Here is a 22,158-nt window from a genome sequence, read left to right as displayed (position 1 = left end):
CCCAGCCGTCTTGAAGGAAACCCAGCGCACTGCACAGCAGCACGCTCCACAGCAGCACACTCGGTACCGCCGAGAGGCCGCGTGGGAACCGAGTGGGCGCGGCGAGCGTCACCGCGCAGGCGCCAATCTCACCTTCAGACACTGCAATTCCCAGAAGGCCGTGCAGCAGCCTCGGCGCTGCTGAGCCAGGAGCTGCTCCCGCTCGGAAAGGGCTCGGGAGCGCTCGCCGCATTGCATTGTGGAATACATAGTGCAACAGAAAACTCTCTGGCACAAACTCCCAACCGAACTCACGTGTTTACCTGGTGCACTGCTCTCGGCGGTCGGGATGGGCCATCAATGAAGAGGAGCTACAGGGTGACGTCATAAAGCCGCGACCAGACGGGCGGCGCCATCTTCGAACTTGGACTTCCGGAAGGACTTTGGTGAGGGTGAGTGTACAGCCGTGGGGTGTGCGGGGGGCCCCACGATTACTCCTCCTCCTTTTTCGGTGGCGCTAAAATATTGGCTCCGCTATACCCACTCTGCACAGACAGCATCGCGACCTCCAGCCCCTGGGCCGCTCTAGAAACCATCATGCCCCCCACTTCCTTACCCACCGTGACAAGAGTGCATCCCCCATCTCTGCAAACCGCGGTCTTGCCTTCTTCACTCACGCGGTGTCCGGAACACAGCATCCTGTGTCCTGGCCTGGGCGCTGCTGACATGACCCCCCTCGACGCTGCGAACCGACCGTAGTCCTCGACCTTAGAAAGCTCAGGGCTGGCCTCGGGCACGGGCTATGCTGAGAGCTGCTCGCTCGCCCCGGGCTGCGGGAGGGCAGGCGGGCGCCTGGCTCAGCCTCCTCTCCTCACCCCGCTGGGTCCCAGCCTCTTCCTCCGCGAGGCTCCTCTAACCCCGGGGGTTGTGCCCCGCGCGCTGCAACCTCATTGGCGCAGTCGAGGGCCAGTGAGGTTTCCTGGTCGGGCCCGTTTCTCCCGGGGCGAGTTGGCTGGGGAGGCAGAGATGACGACGGCAACCCCACCCCGCACTCGGTTAGCGTGGTGCAGGGGATGGCCAAACCTCTTCGCCCGGCGGCACATTGTGACGCAAACTTCAGTCGTTCCTGTGCCATTAGCACTTTTGCCATCCATTCTTACCAACTGTACTATTATGTTCTTCAGAGTTTTCTTTAAATTGATTCATTTTTAAAGTTTAAGTGCTTTACTCTCTAAGCAATATAGATGAACCCATGAAGTTTCATGGGCTTGTTCTAGCTTTTTATACAAGTTAAAATAAAAACACAGTCGAGTAAATTGTTCATTTTTATACCATTAAAGTAATTTTGCATATCACCAGTTGTACCAAAACTTTGGGAAATAGTATGTTAGACCAAACAGTGAGTTTCACGTAATTCCATATGTGAGGAACAGTGTTACCTAGTTAGTTTCCTTCGCTGAGGAGGTCAGGCAGGCAGACTGGAGTATCTTGAAAACCAGACAAGTTGGGGTGCAAATGTAAAATTTTATACACTGTAAATTAATTTAGTCCACATTTACTAAACACCCTTCACTTGTGTCCAAAATTTGTTTTGTGAAATCATAAATGGAAATTAACCACCGTATCCTGCTGCTGCCTTTTAAAGCAGTGAATCTTTGCTGAAACCGGTTTGGCTCAGTGGATAGAGCGTCGGCCTGCGGACTCAAGGGTCCCAGGTTCGATTCCGGTCAAGGGCATGTACCTGGGTTGCGGTTACATCCCCAGTAGGAGATGTGCAGGAGGCGGCTGATCGATGTTTCTAACTCTCTATCTCTCTTCCTTCCTCTCTGTAAAAAATCAATAAAATATATTTTAAAAAAATAAATAAAGCAGTGAATCTTTAAAAGGGACTTTTGTGCCCTGGCTGGTTTTGCTCAGTGGATAGAACATCGGACTGCGGACTGAAGAGTCCCGGGTTCGATTCCGGTCAAGCATCGGTGGGTGATTCTCTCTCATCATTGATGTTTCTCTCTCTCCCTCTCCCTTCCTCTCTGAAATAAATAAAAATATATTTTAAAAAAAGCAAAAGGGACTTTTGTACCTTGAGAAGTTAGTCATGCAATCAACAAAGGTTAATTATTACACTTACCATATAGCAAGTTCTAGATAGGCAAGATTCCTATCTTATGAAACTTTCATGGATGATAGATATGAAATAAGTAAATACCCCATATTTCTTATAATAAGAGAATTCAGAACAAACTAAAGAGCTACATGTGATATTCAAATTAAGAAAAAAGTATTAGAAGAAAATAAAATAGGATATGTTTATGTCAGTGGGGTAGAAAATGCCTTTTTAAAAAATATATTTTTATTGATTTCAAAAGGAAGGGAGAGGGAGAAACATCAATGATGAGAGAGAATCATTGATTGGCTGCCTCCTGCATGCCCCCTGCTGGGGATTGAGCCTGCATCCCAGGCATGTGCCCTTGACTGAATTCGAACCCAGGACCCTTCAGTCTGTAGGTGGATGCTCTAGCCACTGAGCCAAACCAGCTAGGGCAGAAAATGCCTTTTTAAGACACAAAACAAACAAGCCATAAAGGAGAAGGGTGAGAAATTTAATTCATAAAAGTAAAAAAAAATTTTTTGGTTAATACCAGTGGATTTTTTCCCATTGCTTTTCAGAGAGAGTGTAAAGGCAGGAGGGAGAGAGAGAGAGAGAGAGAGAGAGAAACATTAATGTGAGAGAGACACAATGATTGGTTGCCCTGACCGGGGTAGGGGGACCTCACAACCCAGTAGGTGCCTTTGGGAATCAAACCCAAGACCCTTCTGTGCGCAGTCCGATGCTCTAAACACTGACCTACACCAGCCAGGGCTAACTCATAAAATTTAATTTCAGTTTAGGAAGAACATTATAAACAAAGTTAAAAGAAAAGTAAGTACTTGTAACATAAACAACATAACTCCACAGATCAATAAGGAAAACATCAATTTGCCATACAGAAATATGGACAAATTATATGTGCCGGCAGTTCATGAAAGACACATAGATATCCAACATATAAAAAGGAATTAACTTTGCCCTAGCCGGTTTGGCTCACTGGATAGAGCGTCGGCCTGGGGACTGAAGAATCCCGGGTTCGATTCTGGTCAAGGGCATGTACCTTGGTTGCAGGCACATCCCCAGTAGGGGGTGTGCAGGAGGCAGCTGATCGATGTTTCTCTCTCATTGATGTTTCTAGCTCTCTATCCCTCTCCCTTCCTCTCTGTAAAAAATCAATAAAATATATTTTTTTAAAAAAAGGAATTAACTTCAATTATTATCAGGTCAATAAAAATAATAAAATACGGAGGAATTCTTTCACCGACCAGATTGGCAAGGGTTTGGTAAAATGGCTATGTATAGTTAGTGGGACTATAAATTGGTTTTTGTTTTGATGAACTATTTGGTATTATCTATTAAATTTTATTATTATTTTTAATTTTTGTAAAAAATTGATTTCAGAGAAGGGAGAAAGAGAGAGAGAAAGAAGCATCAATGATGAGAGAATCATTGATCAGCTGCCTCGTGCATGCCCCACATGGGGATTGAGCCCACAACCCAGCCATGTGCCCTGACTGGGAATAGAACCACCACTAAGCCACACTGGCTGGGCTATTAATTTAAAATATGCATACCCTTCAACCTGATTATGTTGCAGATTTGATCCCTGGCACCAGTCAGGGCATGTAGGGGAGGCAACCAATCGGTGTGTCTCTCTCACATTGATGTTTCTCTCTCTCTCTCTCTCTCTCTCTCTCTCTCTCTCTCCCTCTCTCCCTCTCTCCCTTTCTCCCTCTCTCCTCCCCTCTCTCCCTCCCCCCTCCCCTTTCCCTCCATCTGTCCCTTCTACTCTCTCTAAAAAATCAATGGAAAAAAAATATCCTCAGGTGAGGATTAACAAAAAACAAAAAGATATCAATGCTTTTTGGAAGATGCCCATAGAGAGGAAAAGAAGAAATGACTAGTTCCCTTAAGAGGGCAGAAAATGGGGCTTGAGCGCTATGGAAGGTGTGGCCTTAGAAAGTGAGTGAGGGAGGAGTCTGGATGCAGGGAGGATTAGGCTACTTTGCAAGAAATCGAGGTATTTCCCATCTAATGGCTTTAAGTTTGTTTCAGAAACCAGAGGCAAAGTCATCTGCTGAGAACCAGGGGATCAGACATTGGGAGAGAGAGGGTGTGGAGTGACTAAGAGAGGAAGTGTGATTGAGTAGCTTAGATGCACACAATGAAGAAGGTGGACGATTGGTTCATCTAAGGCTCGAGTTTTGCCACACCTGTGAAACAAAAGACAGAAAGAAAGGAAGTTCATAATGTCAATAGAGTCTGATTAAAGAAATCTAAGCGAGATTGGATGTGGCTGCTGCCACAGGGAGAAATTGGAGAGATCAATGAATAGTGGCTAGATATGATTGAAGAATAGATACCATGATAGCAGTTGAGCTGTAATGACGGGAGGTTGTGATCAGATAGTGGATGTCTTAGTGATTTTGGAGGTTAAAAGGTGTTATGTGATGACAGGGTCCAGGGTGTGACAGCGGAGCGATTAGCAGTGCTTTAGCTGAATGTCACAAGCTTCAAAGGATCAGGATTTTTGCAGAAGAGGAAGGACTGTTTGTCAAGCAGTGGCATTGGAGAGGAACTGAGAATTCACTGATCCCACTTTCTAACCTGGGGTAAGTGGGGTGTGAGAAAAGGAGCAACCTCCACTTGAGAGCCTGGAAAGCTAGAGGTTTCATTCCCTGGAAATCTACCATCCAAGATTCTGAATGTGATCTAGGTCTTGCCGATCACATGTGCTCTTAAGGAACTCAAACTTGGACCTGAGCTTAGAGAGGGGAGAGGCAGGCCAGCGTGCGTGCATTTTGCTGGTGCAGATTGTGGCAGTGGAGAGGTTCTGGATTTGGGAGCCAGAACGGTGTCTTCCCCATTCACTTGGTCACATGCTGATTGTAGAGGCAACTTGTTTATGGAGCCATAGCTGTGGCAGGGGCTTCTTTTTCTTTCTTTTCTTTTTTAAGTGTATTTTTATTGATTTTTCAGAGAGGAGGGGAGAGTGAGTGAGAGAAACATCAGTGATGAGACAGAATCATTGATCGGCTGCCTCCTGCATGTTCCTTACTGGGGATCAAGCCCACAACCCAGGCATGTGCCCTTGACTGGAATTGAACTCGGGACCCTTCAGTCCGCAGTCCAACGTTCTATCCACTGAGCCAAGCCGACTAGGGCAGGGGCTTCTTGATTCAGTAAGTGGATCCCCTCATGGCATAGGAGAGGCCATGTGGTTCATCAATCAGTAGCTATAACACAACTTCCCAATTTTTCAAACACTTCTTCCTAAACTGGTTTTCCCCCAACCCTCCCAGTGCAGGGGATTCTCAAACTTGAGTGTGCATCAGAGTCTCCTGAAAGACTTGTTATAACAAGTGCTGGCCCCATCCCAGAGTGTCTAATTCATTAGGTCTGGGATAAGACTGGAAATGTGCATTTTAACAAAATGTCAAGTGATGCTGAGGCTGCCAGTTCTGGGACCAGACTTTGAGAACCACTGTTGTGAACCATCTCATACCCTTTAATAAATCCCTTTTAGCTCGAACTGACTAGAAAGGGTTCTATTCTATGCAACTAGACCTTGGCCAATAGAGAAGGCAACAATCATTCACATTTTGTCCTTACCTACTTGAACTGCCAATGATTAAAGAAAGTAGTTCTTGCATTTCCTGAAGATTTTGCTTTATGTATTTGATACTATGTTACTTGATGTCTAAAGTTTTATGATACTTATATATTTTATATGATTTGAAGTTTTATTCATTATAAAGTACTTTCTTTTTGTCCCATTTAATACCTTTCCCCCTGAATTCAACTTTGCTATTGCCATCGAAACTCCTTTTTGCTTACATTTTCCCTGTATATTTTAATTCCTCTTTTTACTTTCAGCTTTATTAATTTCAGAGAGAGTAAGGGAGAGGAAGAGAGGATAGAAACATCAATGATGGCCCTAGCTGGTTTGGTTCAGTGGATAGAGTGTCGGCCTGTGGACTGAAGGGTCCCGGGTTTGATTCCGGTCAAGGGCATATGCCCAGGTTGTGGGCTCAATCCCCGGTGGGGGGCATGCAGGAGGCAGCCGATCAGTGATTCTCTCTCATCATTGGTGTTTCTCTCTCTCTCCCTCTCCTTTCCTCTCTGAAATCAATAAAAATATATTTTTTAAAAAGAAAAGAAACATCAGTGATGAGAGAGAATTATTGATCGACTGCCTCCTGCATGCCCCCCACTGGGGATTGAGCCTACAATCTGGGCATGTGCCCTGACAGGGAATCAAACCGTGTCCTCCTGGTTCATGAGTCAGTGCTCAACCACTGAGCCACACCAGCCAGGCTATTACTAATTTTGAATGGAGTAGTTCTGTCAGGGCTTGCTATTTACCAAAGAACAATGCAGATAGATTCTCACTGACCTCCATTTACTTTGGCATTGTTATATTCTATCTTTAGCACATGATGTTATAGTGTGTCCTTAACACCTGAGTTAGAGAGTTGGCTGTTATAATTTATAATCCACTTAGGTTGTTGTGAACTTTTAATTTGTACGATATTTCTTATGGTGTTTTCATTAGCAAACTTCTCTACTGAGGCTGATGATTTCTTTATTCTGAAGACACATACAGACCTATGGGGAGCTCCCTCCTCATATTTGAACTGTTTCTCCCCCTTTGACCCAGGCAAGTAGGTTTTTCTGGCTGAAAACTGTGCCCTGGCAGAGTTCTTTGTTGCTCAGGTTTTTGGTCGGTATCAATGTTTTGTTTCTCTCCATCAGTTGACTTTGGTCCACGGTTATACAGCTGATTTTCTAGGTTTGAAGAAAATGAAGATTCATGACCGTTTTAAAATCCATTCTTCAATGTGGGGAAAGCCTCTTTTTTTCTCAAATATTTTAATATATTGATTTGAGAGAGACATCGATGTGTTGTTCCACTTACTTACGCATTAATTGCTTGATTCTTGTGTGTGTCCTGACCGGCGGGTAATGAACCCGAACCCGCAGACTTGGTATATTGGGATGACACTGTAACCAACTGAGCTACCGACCAGGGCAGAGAAAAGTCTCTTAATGTAGTAGGATGTTCCTTAATTGTCTCAAAGCCTACCACCTCCCCCACCCAGGTAACTGACTGATGTCAGGGCACAAGAGAACTGTTTTACTTGTTTTTAAATAAATCTGTTCCTGCCCTAACCGGTTTGGCTCAGTGGATAGAGTGTTGGCCTGCGGACTGAAAGGTCCCAGGTTCAATTCTGGTCAAGGGCATGTACCTTGGTTGCGGGCACATCCCCAGTAAGAGGTGTGCAGGAGGCAGCTGATCCATGTTTCTCTCTCATCGATGTTCCTAACTCTCTATCTCTCTCCCTTCCTCTCTGTAAAAAAATCAGTAAAATATATTTTTAAATAAATAAATAAATAAATAAATCGATCAATCTGTTCCTTGACTAATATTTGTAAAGATGGCTTTTAGCTCTAGACATTCACTGCAGTATCATTACAAGAAATGTTATGAGCTTTAAATAATGTAAATAAAGCACTTACTACAGTGCTTGCACATAGCAAGTGTTTTAAAAAAATGGTAGCTGTATTATTTGTTTGTTATTATCAGCTTCACTAGCATGTAAGTTTCATGAGGGCAGGGACCTTGTTTGTCTAGCTTATTGTCATAACACCAGTTCCTAGAACAGTGCCTGACATAGAAGATGTTTAGTAATTATTATTGAAGGAAGCTTAGGTTTCTGGTTGTGGGAGGGGCAATGGGGGGAGGAAAGTAGAAAAATCTGAGTCAGTACAAATAGCTTTCACCTTCTCTTCATTTGTATGTCTGTGTGCAGGGGCAACCATTTTAGGGGGTGCTGATGGATACCTGCGGGGTCGGCTATGTCGCCCTGGGGGAGGCCGGCCCCGTGGGGAACGTGACTGTAGTGGACTCTCCTGGACCAGAGGTGCTAAATCAGCTTGATGTCAGGACCACTGCAGAAACAACCAGTACAGAGGCTTCCACAGAGATGTCCTTGCCTACCTCTTTGTCTGGATTTGAGGGCTCTCTTGATGAGAAAAAGCTCCTTCCAGAACAGGAAAGCCTGTCCAGACTGGAACAGCAAGGTATGTACCGTGTCTTTTCATCTTTTTCTCTCCCTGTGCTTAGTTTAAGATGAAAGACAACAGGTTGAGTTCATAGGTCTAACAAACCTGGGTATGTTGTAGTCTGTTCTAAAGAGGTTTGAGCTCTGGTCCCATCTCATAGACACGTATTCTTCTCTACAGAACTTTCTTCGGAGATGTCCAAGGTCTCAAAGCCTCGGGCCTCCAAGCCTGGCCGGAAGAGAGGGGGTAGGACACGGAAAGGCCCCAAAAGGCCCCAACAACCTAATCCTCCACCAGCCCCTCTGGCTCCAGGTCACTTAGATCAATCCAACCCTCTGCCCACCCCCGTGCCCAAGAAACGAGGTCGAAAGACCAAGGCAGAGCTGCTACTGCTGAAGCTGTCCAAAGGCCTAGACCAGCCAGAGTCTCCAGCTCCAAAGAGGCCCCCTGAGGACTTTGAGACCCCACCTGGGCAACGACCGCGCCGAAGGGCTGCCCAAGTGTAAGGATTGGAGCACATCTTGGTGGGGGGTTGGGGTGGGTCAGATGTTGGAGAGATGAAAAGACTGTGATGAGGTAAGCGGGCATGGTGTCTGGGTCCTGGGGACTTGAGCAATTTTCTAGCTTTTACCTCGGCAACTTTAATCTGTTGCTAACTTGTCTATCTAGGATTTTCTTTCTGGACTTTGTATCCTATCGATTTTCCACAATCCCCCCCCCCCCCCCCAGGTCTTATTACAATTTTACCACTCAATATATATCAGTATATACACACCTTTCTATTATTTTCTGTTGCCATCAGTGATTTTTGGCTGTGGTAGAGTGAAAAGTGCTTGAGACCTGAAGTCAGAAGACCTGGTTTAGATCCCACATATGTTATCTGAATCATCTTGGCCAAGTCACTTAACTTTCCTGGATTTCTGTTTCTTTATCTATCAGAAGCAAAGGGGAAATTAATAGCTGCTTCACAGGGTCACTGTGAGGATCCAGTGCAATAAGAATCAACCAAGTGTCTGGAAAAGTGGGCTCTTAATAAAAAAATTAAAAAATAAATAAAAAGTGGGCTCTTGTTTAGTGTTTGTATGTCTCTGACTCTGCCCTACCCCACAGGGCACTCCTGTATCTTCAGGAACTGGCTGAAGAGCTCTCAACAGCCCTGCCTGCTCCAGTGTCCTGTCCCGAGAGCCCCAAGGTGAGCAGCCCCACCAAACCAAAGAAGATCCGGCAGCAGTCAGTCTGTCAAGGTGGAGAAGAAGAGGACGACACCGCACGAGATGAAGACTTTGTTCTCAAGGTTGAGGCTGAAGATGGAGAAGAAAGTGAGGTCCCAAGTGAGAGCTCATCTGACCCGGAGCCTGCTGTGCCCCGAAGCACCCCACGAGGATCCACTTCAGGGGTAACTTGAATGGGCAAGAAAGTGGATGAAGGGACTTATAGGATTGTTAGGGGGTCAAGAGGGTACCCAGAAGGAAGGCTTTGGCCTAATAACTATGATGACAAAAGAGGTAAAAGAAGAAAGAAACAACTTCAAATACAGTTGAGATTGCAGGGGCTAAGGGTGTAAGTAAACAAGATTATTCATTCATCTACTGAGCATCTGTTCTAGCCGGTTTGGCTCACTGGTTAGAGCGTCGACCCACGGAGAGTCAAGGGCATTGTATCTCAGTTGCAGGCTTGATCTCCACCTGGTTGGGGCATGTGCGGAAGGCAACCAATCGATGTGTCTCTATCACATTGATGTTTCTCTCTCTCTGTCTCTCCCCCTCCCACTCTCTCTAAAAATCAGTGGAAAAAGAATCCTCTCCAGTGAATATTAAAAAAAAACCCCAAAACATATATTGAGCATCTACTGGGAGCTAGGAAACACACATGTGAATAAGGCAGAGTCCTGCCTCACAAAGTTCAGTGTGATAAGTGCTAGACCAGGAGTGATCAAAATGCGTTGGCCATATGGGGGGCGGGGGAAGTCAACTGCTCAGACTTCACAAAGGAACGATAGTTTAGCTAGGTCTTAAAAGGTCGATGGAAGTTTGCCAGAGAGATTGGTTTTCCCAGAAATTGATTATGGCTACAGCATAAGGCTTTGGGTGAAGTGGGGATTAAACTAGAGAAGATAAAAGGAGTGACAGTAGGAGCCATTAAAGGTGTGTGCTTAATTGTGGTAAAATCTACATAACTGAAAACTTACCATTTAAAAATGTATAGTTCACTGGCATTTAGTGCATTCGCAGTGTTGGGCAACTACTAACACTATCCATTTCCAAGATGTTTTCATCATCCCACATAGAAAGAGTGGGGTACGCAGGAGAGGCAAAGATGGGCAGGTGATGAGCTCACTTACATGTTGAGCTGGAAGTGCCTGTGGACCGTGGACCAACCTGGGGACATCTGGTCACCAGTCATAATTGTATATGGGACCAGTGCCTTACTTGTCTTAAGTGCACCATTTAAGGGAGCACCAAATTCTTAGAAATCAGGATAAATATTTTGATACATTTTTAAAAATCAAAATTAATTTAAATTTATAATGACCAAAATACCAAATTTTAAATAAAGACAGGGACTGTATTACTGATTTTCCTTTTGCCTCAGGCTCTAATATTGCTTGGCACCACCGTATGGATCTAGAGTTTGTAGAAAAGTTGAAAACTAGTGAAGTTTGAGTTTACAAGTTTAAAATGTAAACTTCATAAATGGGTAATGATGGTAGTCAAACTTTATAACCAGGTATAGTGCTGGGACATGGGGTGAAATGACCAGGAGTGCATGTATAGAGGGTGGAAAAGAAGTCAGAACGTCTCTGAGACCAAATCTATCAGAGGAGGGAGAACCAGCAAAGGAATATTAGAAAGATGGGAGGAATAAGGAAAGACTACTCCATAGGGCAAGAGTTTTAAGAAGTAAATGGAAATCCTCTAAATCCAATATGTGGAGACGTCAAGGAAAATGTTCAAAAAACATATAACAGTTTTGCAGTTTTAAAATATATATATATTTTTACTTATTTCAGAGAGAAAGGGAGAGAGAGAGAGAAACATCAATGATGAGAGAGAATCATTAATCAGCTACTTCCTGCACACCCCACACTAGGGATGGAGCCTGCAACCCAGGCATGTGCCCTGACCATGAATCGAACCGTGACTTCCTGGTTCATTGGTCGACGCTCAACCACTGAGCCACACCAGCCGGGCAGATTTTGCAGTTCTGATGGAGGAGTAGGAGCAGAAGGTGGAGAAGTCATTGTAATGATTATAACAAACCTCTTGAGATTCTGATATGGCAAAGGTTAGAGGGGAAGTTGTGCCAAGAAAAGTAAAAGCTGAGAAAGCTGTGTCCTGGGAACTTTCTCCGGCTATAAAATTCTCTCCTTGACACTTTCTTCATTTGATCCCAGAAGCAGAAGCTGCACTGCCGGGGCATGGCTCCCAATGGCTTATCCAATCACATCATGGCTCCTGTCTGGAAGTGCCTCCATCTCACCAAGGACCTGTGAGACTTGGGGAATGGGGCCTGGGGATGAAGGGTGGTGGTGGAGTGCACAGAATGATCTAGAAGTGGGGCTGTGAGAAAGAGGGCGGGCACTCACAGGGTAGAACACTGAAGACATTCATAAATAAACAACACTGCTCCAAAGGCAAGAGCTTCAGAGCTGTGCTGTCTGTTATGGTAGGCAGTAGCTGCATGTAGCCATTTAAAATTAAAAGTCCTGTTTCTCCTTTGCAATAGCCCCATTTCAAGTGCTCAGCTACCAGCGCATATATTGGACAGATAATAGGTCACTCACATCATCACAAAGTTTTTCTTTTCTTTTCTTTTTTTAAAATATATTTTATTGATTTTTTTACAGAGAGGAAGGGAGAGGGATAGAGAGTTAGAAACATCAATGAGAGAGAAACATCGATCAGCTGCCTCTTGCACACCCCCTACTAGGGATGTGCCCGCAACCAAGGTACATGCCCTTGACCGGAATCGAACCTGGGACCCTTCAGTCTGCAGGCTGATGCTCTATCCACTGAGCCAAACTGGTTAGGGCACAAAGTTTTTCTTTTAATTGATTATTTTAATTTTATCTTTTAGAGAAAGGAAGGGAGAGAGAAAAAAACTGATATGAGAGCAAAACATCAATCGGCTGCCTCCTGCACACCCTCTACCATGGATCAAACCTGCAACTGGGGCATGTGCCCTGAGCAGGAATCGAACTGGTAACCTTTTTTTTTTTTTTTTTTTAAATATCTTTTTATTTATTTCAGAGAGGAAGGGGGAGAGAGAGAGAGACATCAGTGATGAGAGAGATTCATTGATTGGCTGCCTCTTGCACACCCCACACTAGGGGTCATGTGCCCTGACAAGGAATCGAACTGTGACCTCCTGGTTCATAGGTTGACACTCAGCCACTGAGCCACGCTGGCCAGGGCCATTATCACTGAAAGTTTTATGGGGCAGAACTGCTTAGAATTGATCTCTTCCTTCGTTAAGGCTTCTCTGTCCCTCTAGCCGAGAACAGAAGCATTCATACTGGGAGTTTGCAGAATGGATTCCTTTAGCCTGGAAGTGGCACTTGTTATCTGAACTGTAAGTTGAAGAGACATCGTTGAAGCTTTGGAGGGGTGGTGATACCACTGGAGACCGAAGGGTGACAGAGGATCTAGATTTATGATGGGAATCCTGGAAAAGGAGAAACGTCCCAACTCAGGCTCTTGTTCCCTTTGCCTTCCCTAGTGAGGCAGCTCCCTACCTGCCCCAGGAGGAGAAGTCTCCACTGTTTTCTGTACAACGTGAAGGACTTCCTGAAGATGGCACACTCTACCGCATAAACAGGTGAAGATTGCATCTCTTTTTCTAACTCTAGGAGACAGAAGTAGGAAAAATAAATGTTGAAAGGGAAGGCAGATTGGCCCTGTTCTTCCCCTGATGCTGGTCCCGTTGATCCCAAGGGTCGGAGTCCTGGGTAGATCTGGTCAGTCCCCTCTAGTTTGCAGTGCTCGTTGCTACTGGCCAGACGGAGGGACACTATGGAGGTTGAGGGTCAAACCTGTTTACAAGCTCATCTATGCTCAGATAGTCCCTGACAGACTGGCCCTGGAGAGAACATTGTCGTAACCAGGATGCACAGCCTGACATCTTTGAAGGTGAACTAGAACAGAATGACTGGGAGGGAAAGGAGGAAGATACAAATGCGAGCTAGGACTGTTCTCACCTGTAGACTGTTCTTGATATTCTGGCCCTTGCTGAAGCCAGTTCATACCAACTCCCAGTGGAGTTCCCATTCTGTCCTCATTACCTTTTTCTTAACTAAATTTTTTAGAGCAATTTAACTTCACAGGAAAATTGAGAGGAAGAGATAGAGATTTCTGATATACCTCCTGCCCCCATGCATGCATAACCTCTCCCACTATCAACATTCACCACCAGAATCGATGACCTCCATTGGTATAGCATAATCACGCAAAGTCCATAGTTCACATTAGGGTTCACTCTTGGTGTGTACATTCTTTGGGTTTGGACAAATACTTCATTTGTCTGGATGTATCACTGCTTATTTATCCATTCACCTATGAATTCTCATTACCTTTTATTAACTCCCTTTTTCATTCTCTCTTTGACTTTTCTCTAGATTTAGCTCGATCACAGCACACCCAGAGCGCTGGGATGTGTCCTTCTTCACAGGGGGACCTCTCTGGGCTCTGGACTGGTGCCCAGTGCCAGAGGGGGCAGCAGCCTCGCAGTATGTGGCCCTCTTCTCCAGCCCTGACATGAATGAGACACATTCACTGAGCCAACTTCATTCAGGTCCTGGGCTACTCCAGCTCTGGGGCCTTGGGACCTTGCAGCAAGAAAGCTGGTGAGGTGGGGCTGGGACACTGCCGTGGAGGGTGCCTGAGGAGGAGAGAAGGGTGGGGCTGGGCAGGACTGGGTTTGGGTTGTGGGGGAGACTTGAATTGGTTTAAATTAGGGGAGCACACAGGCTCTAGCAGCCCGAGGCCCCCCTTCTTCCTACCCATTCTCCCCATATGGTTTCTCTCCTCAGTCCTGGCAACAGGGCTCACTTTGTCTATGGGATTGCTTGTGACCACGGCTGCATCTGGGACCTCAAGTTCTGCCCCAGTGGAGCATGGGAACTTCCAGGCACCCCTCGGAAGGTACCTCCCAGTTGATTATGTGATGGCCCTTGGACTCAGCGCCAGGACAAAGGCTCTGGGTGTTCCCAGAGTAGGAGGAACAGAGTTTGGAGAGGGGTGGATGACATTTTTTTCTAGCAACCTCATATCATATTTTCAGAGACTAGAACCTCAGAAGTTTTCTGAGAGGCTCCTGAAGGCAGCAAGCCTCAGCACAGATCTGGTCTCACCCTCTAGGCTCCTCTCCTGCCTCGGCTGGGTCTCTTGGCTCTTGCTTGCTCAGATGGGAAGGTGCTGCTGTTCAGTCTGCCCCATCCTGAGGCCCTGCTGGCACAGCAGCCCCCAGGTGAGTAGCCCAGCAAGGAGAATGAGGCTGCTGTAGCCATGGCCAGAACATTGTAGAGCCTGTCCATCTCCCCTGAAACTCTTCTGGCCCAGGCTCTATAGTACAAAGCCTTGCACAGTCACACCTTCCATTCTGACTTCGCACGCTCTGTACTTGACCTCTCTCTCCAGCAGCCCACAAGTAGTACTCTTTTGCAGACTTATAACTGCCCTTTTTCATCACATTACCTTTATCTCCCTGTTCTCCCTGCTCTCAGGCCTCTTCCTCTGTGGCCACAGCTAATTGGCTGCGTAAGGACTGCTAAAGGCCGAGGCTGACAAGTGGGGCCAGTCTCTCCTGCCATACTCTTGTTCTCCTAACGTTGTCCTCAGCCTCTCCTGTCCTCACCACCACCCATACATAGAAACACACTCTCTTTGTTGTAAACAGGGAGAGAATATAGAGCTGACTATGAGCAAGAGGAGGAGGGTCAGGTAGAGGCAGCTCCTATTGGTTGAATTCATTTGTTTTTCAATTGTACTGAGTAAAGAAGAGGGCACCGCGGTTTGAACCCTGAGAAGGCCCACAGTTGGCGAGCAGGTGGAGGAGTGGCTTGAGGAGGGCCTGGGAGGTGAAGAAGTGAAGACAAAATGGATAGACAATTCTTTCAGGAAGTTTGGCTGTGAAGGGGAACACGTAACAGGGTAGTGTTTGGTTGGTTTAGATAGGAGACAATAGTGTGAATGTGAGAATGACCCAGTGAGAGGAGAGAAAGTAAATAATGCAGGTGATAGGATGGGTAACCAGAGAGCAAAGTTCTTTGGGAAATGGTGAGAAGAGAGCAGAGTGGAGGGATTAGCCATTCTGATGGAAAGGATACTATCAGGTATAATTGGAGGAAAGCAGAAGATGGGGCAGAGAAAGGTGGGCTCGTACATTTGATGGTGGAAAGATAAGAGTGTAAGGGAACGTCACTATCGAAAGGGTGGGTGCTGATCTAAGAGCAAGGCTTATTAGGACCTCGGTCTTCTGGATCCAGAGTATCAGTTCTGCTCTTTTTTCCTCACAGATGCAATGAAACCCGCCATCTATAAGGTGAGTGAGGAACCTGCTGCCTTACCCGAGGCTCCATCTTCTAGAGCCTCCCTTACTGATTCTATAGTGAGTCGCTTCCTAACTCTGAGGGACCTTCCTCTCCTGTTGGATTGAACACTAATTTGTGTCTTCGTTCCAAACAATAGGTATTCCTAACCCTGGTCCCATCCCTTCTGTCCCTGCAGGTTCAATGTGTGGCAACCCTTCAGGTGGGGTCTGTGCAAGTATCAGACCCCTCTGAGTGTGGTCAGTGCCTTAGCCTGGCCTGGATGCCCACCCGGCCCCACCACCACCTGGCTGCTGGATACTATAACGGTAAAAAACAAAACCAAACCTACGGAGCTATTGCTCTTTAGGCTTGCTTTGGGTTGTTGCTTCCTTTTTGGTTGAGTGTTGGTCATTACATAGTTATAAATATTCAGGCAATGTAAAAAAAATACAAAGAAGAAAGAGAAAAGTTATTGGAATGTTTCTACTCAGAAAAATAATTGAGTAGACGAACATAATTTCATATAGTTCTCTGTGCATACATAAAGCTGAAAAGAAATGGGATCATACACTATAGCAATTTTAAATGAAAAGGTATTAAATGTAATTATACTTTCATAGTAGAAAAGTGAAGCTGAAAGATTAGCTAAACTCCCAATAAATGTTCCTTTACCACAGAGATATTAGTTCCTTAAAGATACTTTTAAGATTAAAAAGGAAAAATAAAAATTATAAATAACATTAAGTAGTTGGAGGTATTAGGTTGTCGTTTTTTTTTTTTTGTTTTTTTTTTTTAATATATTTTATTGGCCCTAACCGGTTTGACTCAGTGGATAGAGCGTCGACCTGCGGACTGAAAGGTTGCAGGCACATCCCCAGTAGGGGGTGTGCAGGAGGCAGCTAATCGATGTTTCTCTCTCATCGATGTTTCTAACTCTCTGTCCCTCTCCCTTCCTCTCTGTAAGAAATCAATAAAATATTTAAAAAATAATAAAATAAAAAAAAAATAAATATATTTTATTGATTTTTTACAGAGAGGAAGGGAGAAGGATAGAGAGTTAGAAACATCGATGAGCTGCCTCCTGCACACCCCCTACTGGGGATGTGCCCTCAACCAAGGTACATGCCCTTGACCGGAATCGAACCTGGGACCCTTGAGTCCACAGGCCGACGCTCTATCCACTGAGCCAAACCGGTTAGGGCTAGGTTGTCGTTTTTTAAATGACAAGTTTATTTTTAGACACTATCAGTAGCCTTTCTGCTGGGGAGGTAAGGAAATTGCACTGTTATGTTTCTTCTTATCTCTTCCACCATCTTCTAATTGTGTTTCCTTTGGTGATAGTCTTACATTGTCAAGGTACATGAAACTTGATGCTGCTTTGCTGCCTTAATTCCCGAAGTTACTTAATTGTAATTTTATATTGAAATGATTGCAAGTCTCTACCACTCCCTTCATCTGTCTCTCCCTCCATTGCTGAATTATTCATGTTGCTTAGCTGTAATTCACTGTCAATACGTTTTCTTCAAGAAAGGTTCATAGGTGTTACATTTCCTGAGTTTATGTATAGAGGAGGTTTTAGCTACATATATTTTTCCAAATTTTTATTTATTAAAATTCTACAGTTCATTAGTTTGTGGTTTTTTTAAAATATGTTTTTGCTGATATTAGAGGGAGAGGAAGACAGAGGGAGAGACAGAGAGAAACATCAATGTGAGAGAGAAACATCGATTGGTTGTTTCCTGTAACAGGATGAACCCATAACCCAGGCATGTGCCCCAACTGGGAATCGAACCAGCAACCTTTCAGTGCACAGGACGATGCTCAACCAACTAAGCCACATTGGCCATGGCAGTTTATCTTTTATTTTAATCAAAGTTACATTTTTTATTATCCCCTGCTCTGCCAGCCTGGTCGGGGTCAACTTGTTTTGGGTCAGCCAAGTTAGTTTTTGTTGGTCCATTTGTTTTCTCTTCTCTACATTTTGTTGCTTTTGGCTCCTTGCCTATTCTCTTTGTCTTAGAGCAGAGTTGACAAACATTTCTGTAAAGGTCCTGATAGTGAATATTTTATGCTATATGGGCTATTTGGCCATTGTTGGAACTATTCAACTCCACCATTGTAAAGCAAGAGCAGCCATAGACATTAGGTAAATGAATGAGTGGGCTGTGTTCCAGTCAAACTTTATTTACCAAATCAGGTGGCAGGCTATATTTAGCCCATAGGCTATAGGTTGCCAACCCTCTCTTAGAAAGTTTATGTTCTTTCAAAATCCTTTTACTTATATTTAGTAGGAAGTAGAGGCTACTGAGTGCATTCAACCAATCTTTTAACTACAGGTCCCAGACTAAGATATTACTTTTTTTTTGTTGCTTAGAATTGGAACTGAAATATCAGGTTGAGTCTTTAAACTATGGAGGGAATGGACTAACTAATCATTATCCCTGTGTCATTTCATAGAGGATCAGATATGAGGGTAGAAGATAAAGTAATTAGAGCAAGGAAGAGAGAACCTGCCTTAATACCTACATGTTCTGTCCCTACCTCAGGCATGGTGGTTTTCTGGAACCTTCCCACTAACTCGCCCCTGCAGCGGATACGGCTCTCTGATGGCTCTTTGAAGCTCTACCCCTTCCAGGGTTTCCTAGCCCATGACCAGGCTGTGCGTACCCTTCAGTGGTGCAAAGCCAACAGGTTGGAATAGGAGAGTTGTGGAGATGGGAGGTGAAGCTGGGTTAAGCTGACTCTTCCAGACTGGTTCAGATTTTAACTTCTCCCTCATCTTTCATCTTTCCACAGTCATTTCATAGTGTCTGCAGGGAGCGACCGGAAAATCAAATTCTGGGACCTTCGACGACCTTATGAACCAATAAATGCTATCAAGCGCTTCTTGAGTACAGAGCTGGCCTGGCTGCTCCCCTACAATGGTGTCACTGTGGCGCAGGACAACTGCTATGCCTCGTATGGCAGGATGGAGATAGGAGAAGCTCAGGGGGCAGACCCTAGGGGTTGGGGTGCCAGAGTGTTCCAGATTGTTGTGTGGGAGAGGAGGGCTGAGGATTGTTTCAGTGAGGTAGTTTGAATTCTGGAAGGACATGGGGAGAAGAAATGGATCTAATCTTAGAAAAAGGAAGGTTTCATTTTCTCTTTCTCTTATAGTTATGGACTCTGTGGAATTCATTATATTGATGCTGGTTACCTTGGTTTCAAGGCCTACTTCACTGCTCCTCGAAAAGGCACTGTCTGGGTGAGCCCCTCTCTTTGAAATCTTCATTATACAGGAAAATGATTCATTTACTCATCTAGTGGTGGTCAGGAAGAGGTAGTAGTTTTTTACAGAAGATAGGTGTGTGGGAACTGTATCATCAGGGATATGGGTTATGATAAACTCACTTGTGTGTGTGTTTCTCCCCCCTGAGACTGCAGTTATACCCGTTCACAGAACTGAAGGAATCTGCCTCTTCTTATTAGAGTCTTTCAGGATCCGACTGGCTTGGGACAATAGCTGCAGGAGATACATCCGGGGAGCTCATTGCAGCTATTTTGCCTGATATGGCACTGAACCCAATAACTGTCAAGCGACCTGTAGAGCGAAGATTTGTACGTATATGAGTATTTAATGGCAGCACCGTTTATTAGTTCCTAATCCACATGCCCTCCCAAATTAGTACTACAGATTAGCTCAAATTAATACCAGGTTGCACAGGTATTATCCCCGGAAGTCTTGTTACACATAATATTGCCTACCCTAGTTCATCTGAAAATCTGTTTAAACATACTACTTTCTCCATCTTTAAGTCTCTCCTGCCCCAAATCAATTTTCTCTCTTTTACTTTCATTTTGTCTTCAGTCTCATGAGACCTAATCTTATGGTCTCCTTTCTAGCCTATATATAAAGCAGATCTGATGCCGTATCAGGATAGTCCTGAAGGTCAAGACCACTCTTCTGCTGCATCTGGAGCCCTCAACCCACCCAAGGCTCGAACTTATGCTGAAACCGTCAACCATCACTACTTGCTCTTTCAAGACACAGATTTGGTAAATTGGCCCAGGAGAATGGGTGTGGCACTAGGAAAAGTAGAAAACTTTAGTCCTTATATAATAGGGAAACCTAAAGAGTTCCAGCTCAAAGATGCAAACCTAAGAAACTGCTCATTGTCTCTCATTACACTTCCCCTCCCCAGGGTTCGTTCCATGATCTGCTCCGTAGAGAACCAGTGCTGCGGATGCAGGAGGGAGAGGGGCAGGCTCAGCTCTGTCTGGACAGGCTGCAGCTGGAGGCTATTCATAAAGTAAGAACCTTGCCTCTTATCTTCTCCACCCGTCGCTCTCATTTTCTCCCAACTCTGGACCTGTGATCAGTGAAATGGGAGATGAAAAGCAACCAAGAGGGCTTAGGAGGGAAAATAGCTCTGGAAAACTCATCTTCAAGAGCTTACTTTGTTCACTGTCTTCTCACCCCCTCATGGTCCTATCCTGTCAGATTGTGTCCAGGTTTTTTGCTCTCACAGCTGAGACTCACCCTAAAACACCAACTATAAGCATCTCTCTTTTATTTTCTATTCTCTTCACAGGTACGTTTCAGCCCAAACCTGGACTCCTATGGATGGCTCGTATCTGGGGGGCAGTCAGGGCTGGTTCGGATCCATTTTGTGCGTGGACTCACCTCCCCATTGGGCCACCGTATGCAGCTTGAAAGCCGAGCCCACTTCAATGCTGTGTTCCAGTCGTCCTCCCCTACTAAAGGGCCTGGCTTCTCTTCAGCCAGCCATCGCCTTCTGCCCCGTCCCTAGTCGTGGTCCACACAAGACCCTCGAATGAAGTCTGCCAAGAACAAATGGCCCCAGGCATAGACCATAGAAACTGGGCCTTCTTGGACAGTGATGCTGCCAGGCCTGGACCTTTAGACCTGCCTCCCAGGATTCCTTAGATACCTCTCCTTCCATCGACTTCAGCTATCATCACGGCCCCTGTGGGCAGGGAGGCTTGCCCTCCACAAACTCTCAAGGCTCCTTAGCCTAAAACTGGCTCACAAGAAACACTCAGGCCTGATCTAGGCTTGGGAGTCAAATTGCTCATATTGAGCATATTGTGAAGTGGGTAAAGCTAAGTAAAGGTACTGGGTGTTTTTGAGACCACATGTGAGTGGGTGTTTGGAAAACTGGAAAGAGTATCTGCAGGAAGGCTTCTGTCTGACTATATCCCAGGATCCAGTATTACTGCCCTGCCAGCTTCCTGTTTAGAGTAACCAACATGCAAGCCCATGGGGGCGGGGGTAGCAAGTTGTTGGACTGAAGCTGCTTATAGTGGTTCTTTAACTGAGGAACACCACACACCACCAAGAGGACGGTGGTTCAGATCTTACTTGCTCCTGCTTAGGAAATATTCCTGATCACTGGTCATCTGACCCTACTTGAACACTCCTAGACAGTCATGTTTTAAAACATCTTCCTTTATATCCAGTCAGAGTATACCTCTATAGATTTTACCATTGGTATTAGGAATTCTAGCAATTCCCACCTGTGATTGCCCTTTTAAGTGTTTAAAATAGCTATCAGATGTCTCCCAAGTCTTTTCTTCTCTAGATTAAATATCTTCAGTTACCTTAACCATTCTTTTACACGTTATGATTTTTGACCCTTCATGATACTGTCACATTAAACATGTTTAACTACTTTATTTCAACCCTATATATAGATGTTTAGAACCCAAATACAGTAAGTCCACACTTATTATCAATAGCTTGTGTGACATTTTTTTAATGTCTTGATTTTTAGAGATAGGGAGGGAGAGAGAAAGAGAGAATCAATTTTTTTTTGTTTTGTTCCATTCATTCATTCACTCATTGGTTGCTTCTTTTATGTGCCCTGATTGGAGATCAAACCCGCAATCTTGGTGTATTGGGACGATGCTCTAACCAGCGGAGCTACCCAACCAGGGCAAGGTTCTGTGACTTTAAACAACATTATTATAGGTGAATTGATATAAACAAGATTTAAGTTCCTATGGCATCTCATTATAATGAAATGATGTTATTTGAGGACCTGCTGTATTGTTACAGCTCATCTTGTTAACACCCTTTTGTGGGGTGCTGCAGGCTCATGACTGCAATACTGCTTCCTAAGCTAGGACATACCCAGCAATGAGAAAGAGGCAAATCATAGTTTTGGAATGTATAAGAGTACAATCTGAGGTTTGGGGTAAGTAGATGACTTCAACTATTCTAGAGAAAAATACACAGCCAGCTGCTATTTGAAGGGAGTAGAAATTAGTTTAGTGCCTACCTGGAACAAAGCCCTCTGGCACTCTAGACTGATTGGCCAGATATCTGGGAATAGCTTTCTGCCTCTTAAGTGTAAAGAATTTATCAAATGTCAGAAAACCTTTAAGAAAGAAATCAAGTGCTTCAATTTCCTTCCTGTACAGAAGAGGAAACAGACCTGGAGGCAACCCAGACCATTAGTAGCAGAGGAACCACAGCCCACGTCAGTGCAAAAGA

The 22,158-nt window shown here is 44.8% G+C and overlaps 1 protein-coding gene across 1 annotated transcript; it reads left to right on the top strand.

Annotated features, from left to right (window-relative positions):
• The first annotated feature begins 209 nt into the window (after window positions 1-209).
• Window positions 210-20,797, top strand: GTF3C2 (general transcription factor IIIC subunit 2). Its single transcript, XM_070428888.1, has 19 exons — window positions 210-431; window positions 7,882-8,152; window positions 8,315-8,636; window positions 9,245-9,530; window positions 11,529-11,623; window positions 12,629-12,706; window positions 12,854-12,952; window positions 13,749-13,976; window positions 14,163-14,274; window positions 14,491-14,599; window positions 15,648-15,673; window positions 15,859-15,988; window positions 18,209-18,353; window positions 18,459-18,620; window positions 18,819-18,906; window positions 19,131-19,259; window positions 19,545-19,697; window positions 19,844-19,951; window positions 20,234-20,797. Exons 2-19 carry the CDS (start codon window positions 7,906-7,908, stop codon window positions 20,450-20,452), a joined length of 2,736 nt encoding a protein of 911 aa, XP_070284989.1. The 5' UTR covers window positions 210-431; window positions 7,882-7,905; the 3' UTR covers window positions 20,453-20,797.
• The last annotated feature ends 1,361 nt before the right edge of the window (window positions 20,798-22,158 follow it).

This window comes from Myotis yumanensis, unplaced genomic scaffold, assembly GCF_028538775.1.
Source record: "Myotis yumanensis isolate MYYU_CA2020_CCGP unplaced genomic scaffold, mMyoYum1.0.hap1 SCAF_11, whole genome shotgun sequence".
NCBI classification, from domain to species: Eukaryota; Metazoa; Chordata; class Mammalia; order Chiroptera; family Vespertilionidae; genus Myotis; species Myotis yumanensis.
The sequence above is the reverse complement of the archived record's forward strand: the minus strand, read 5'-3'. Positions and strand labels throughout refer to the sequence as shown.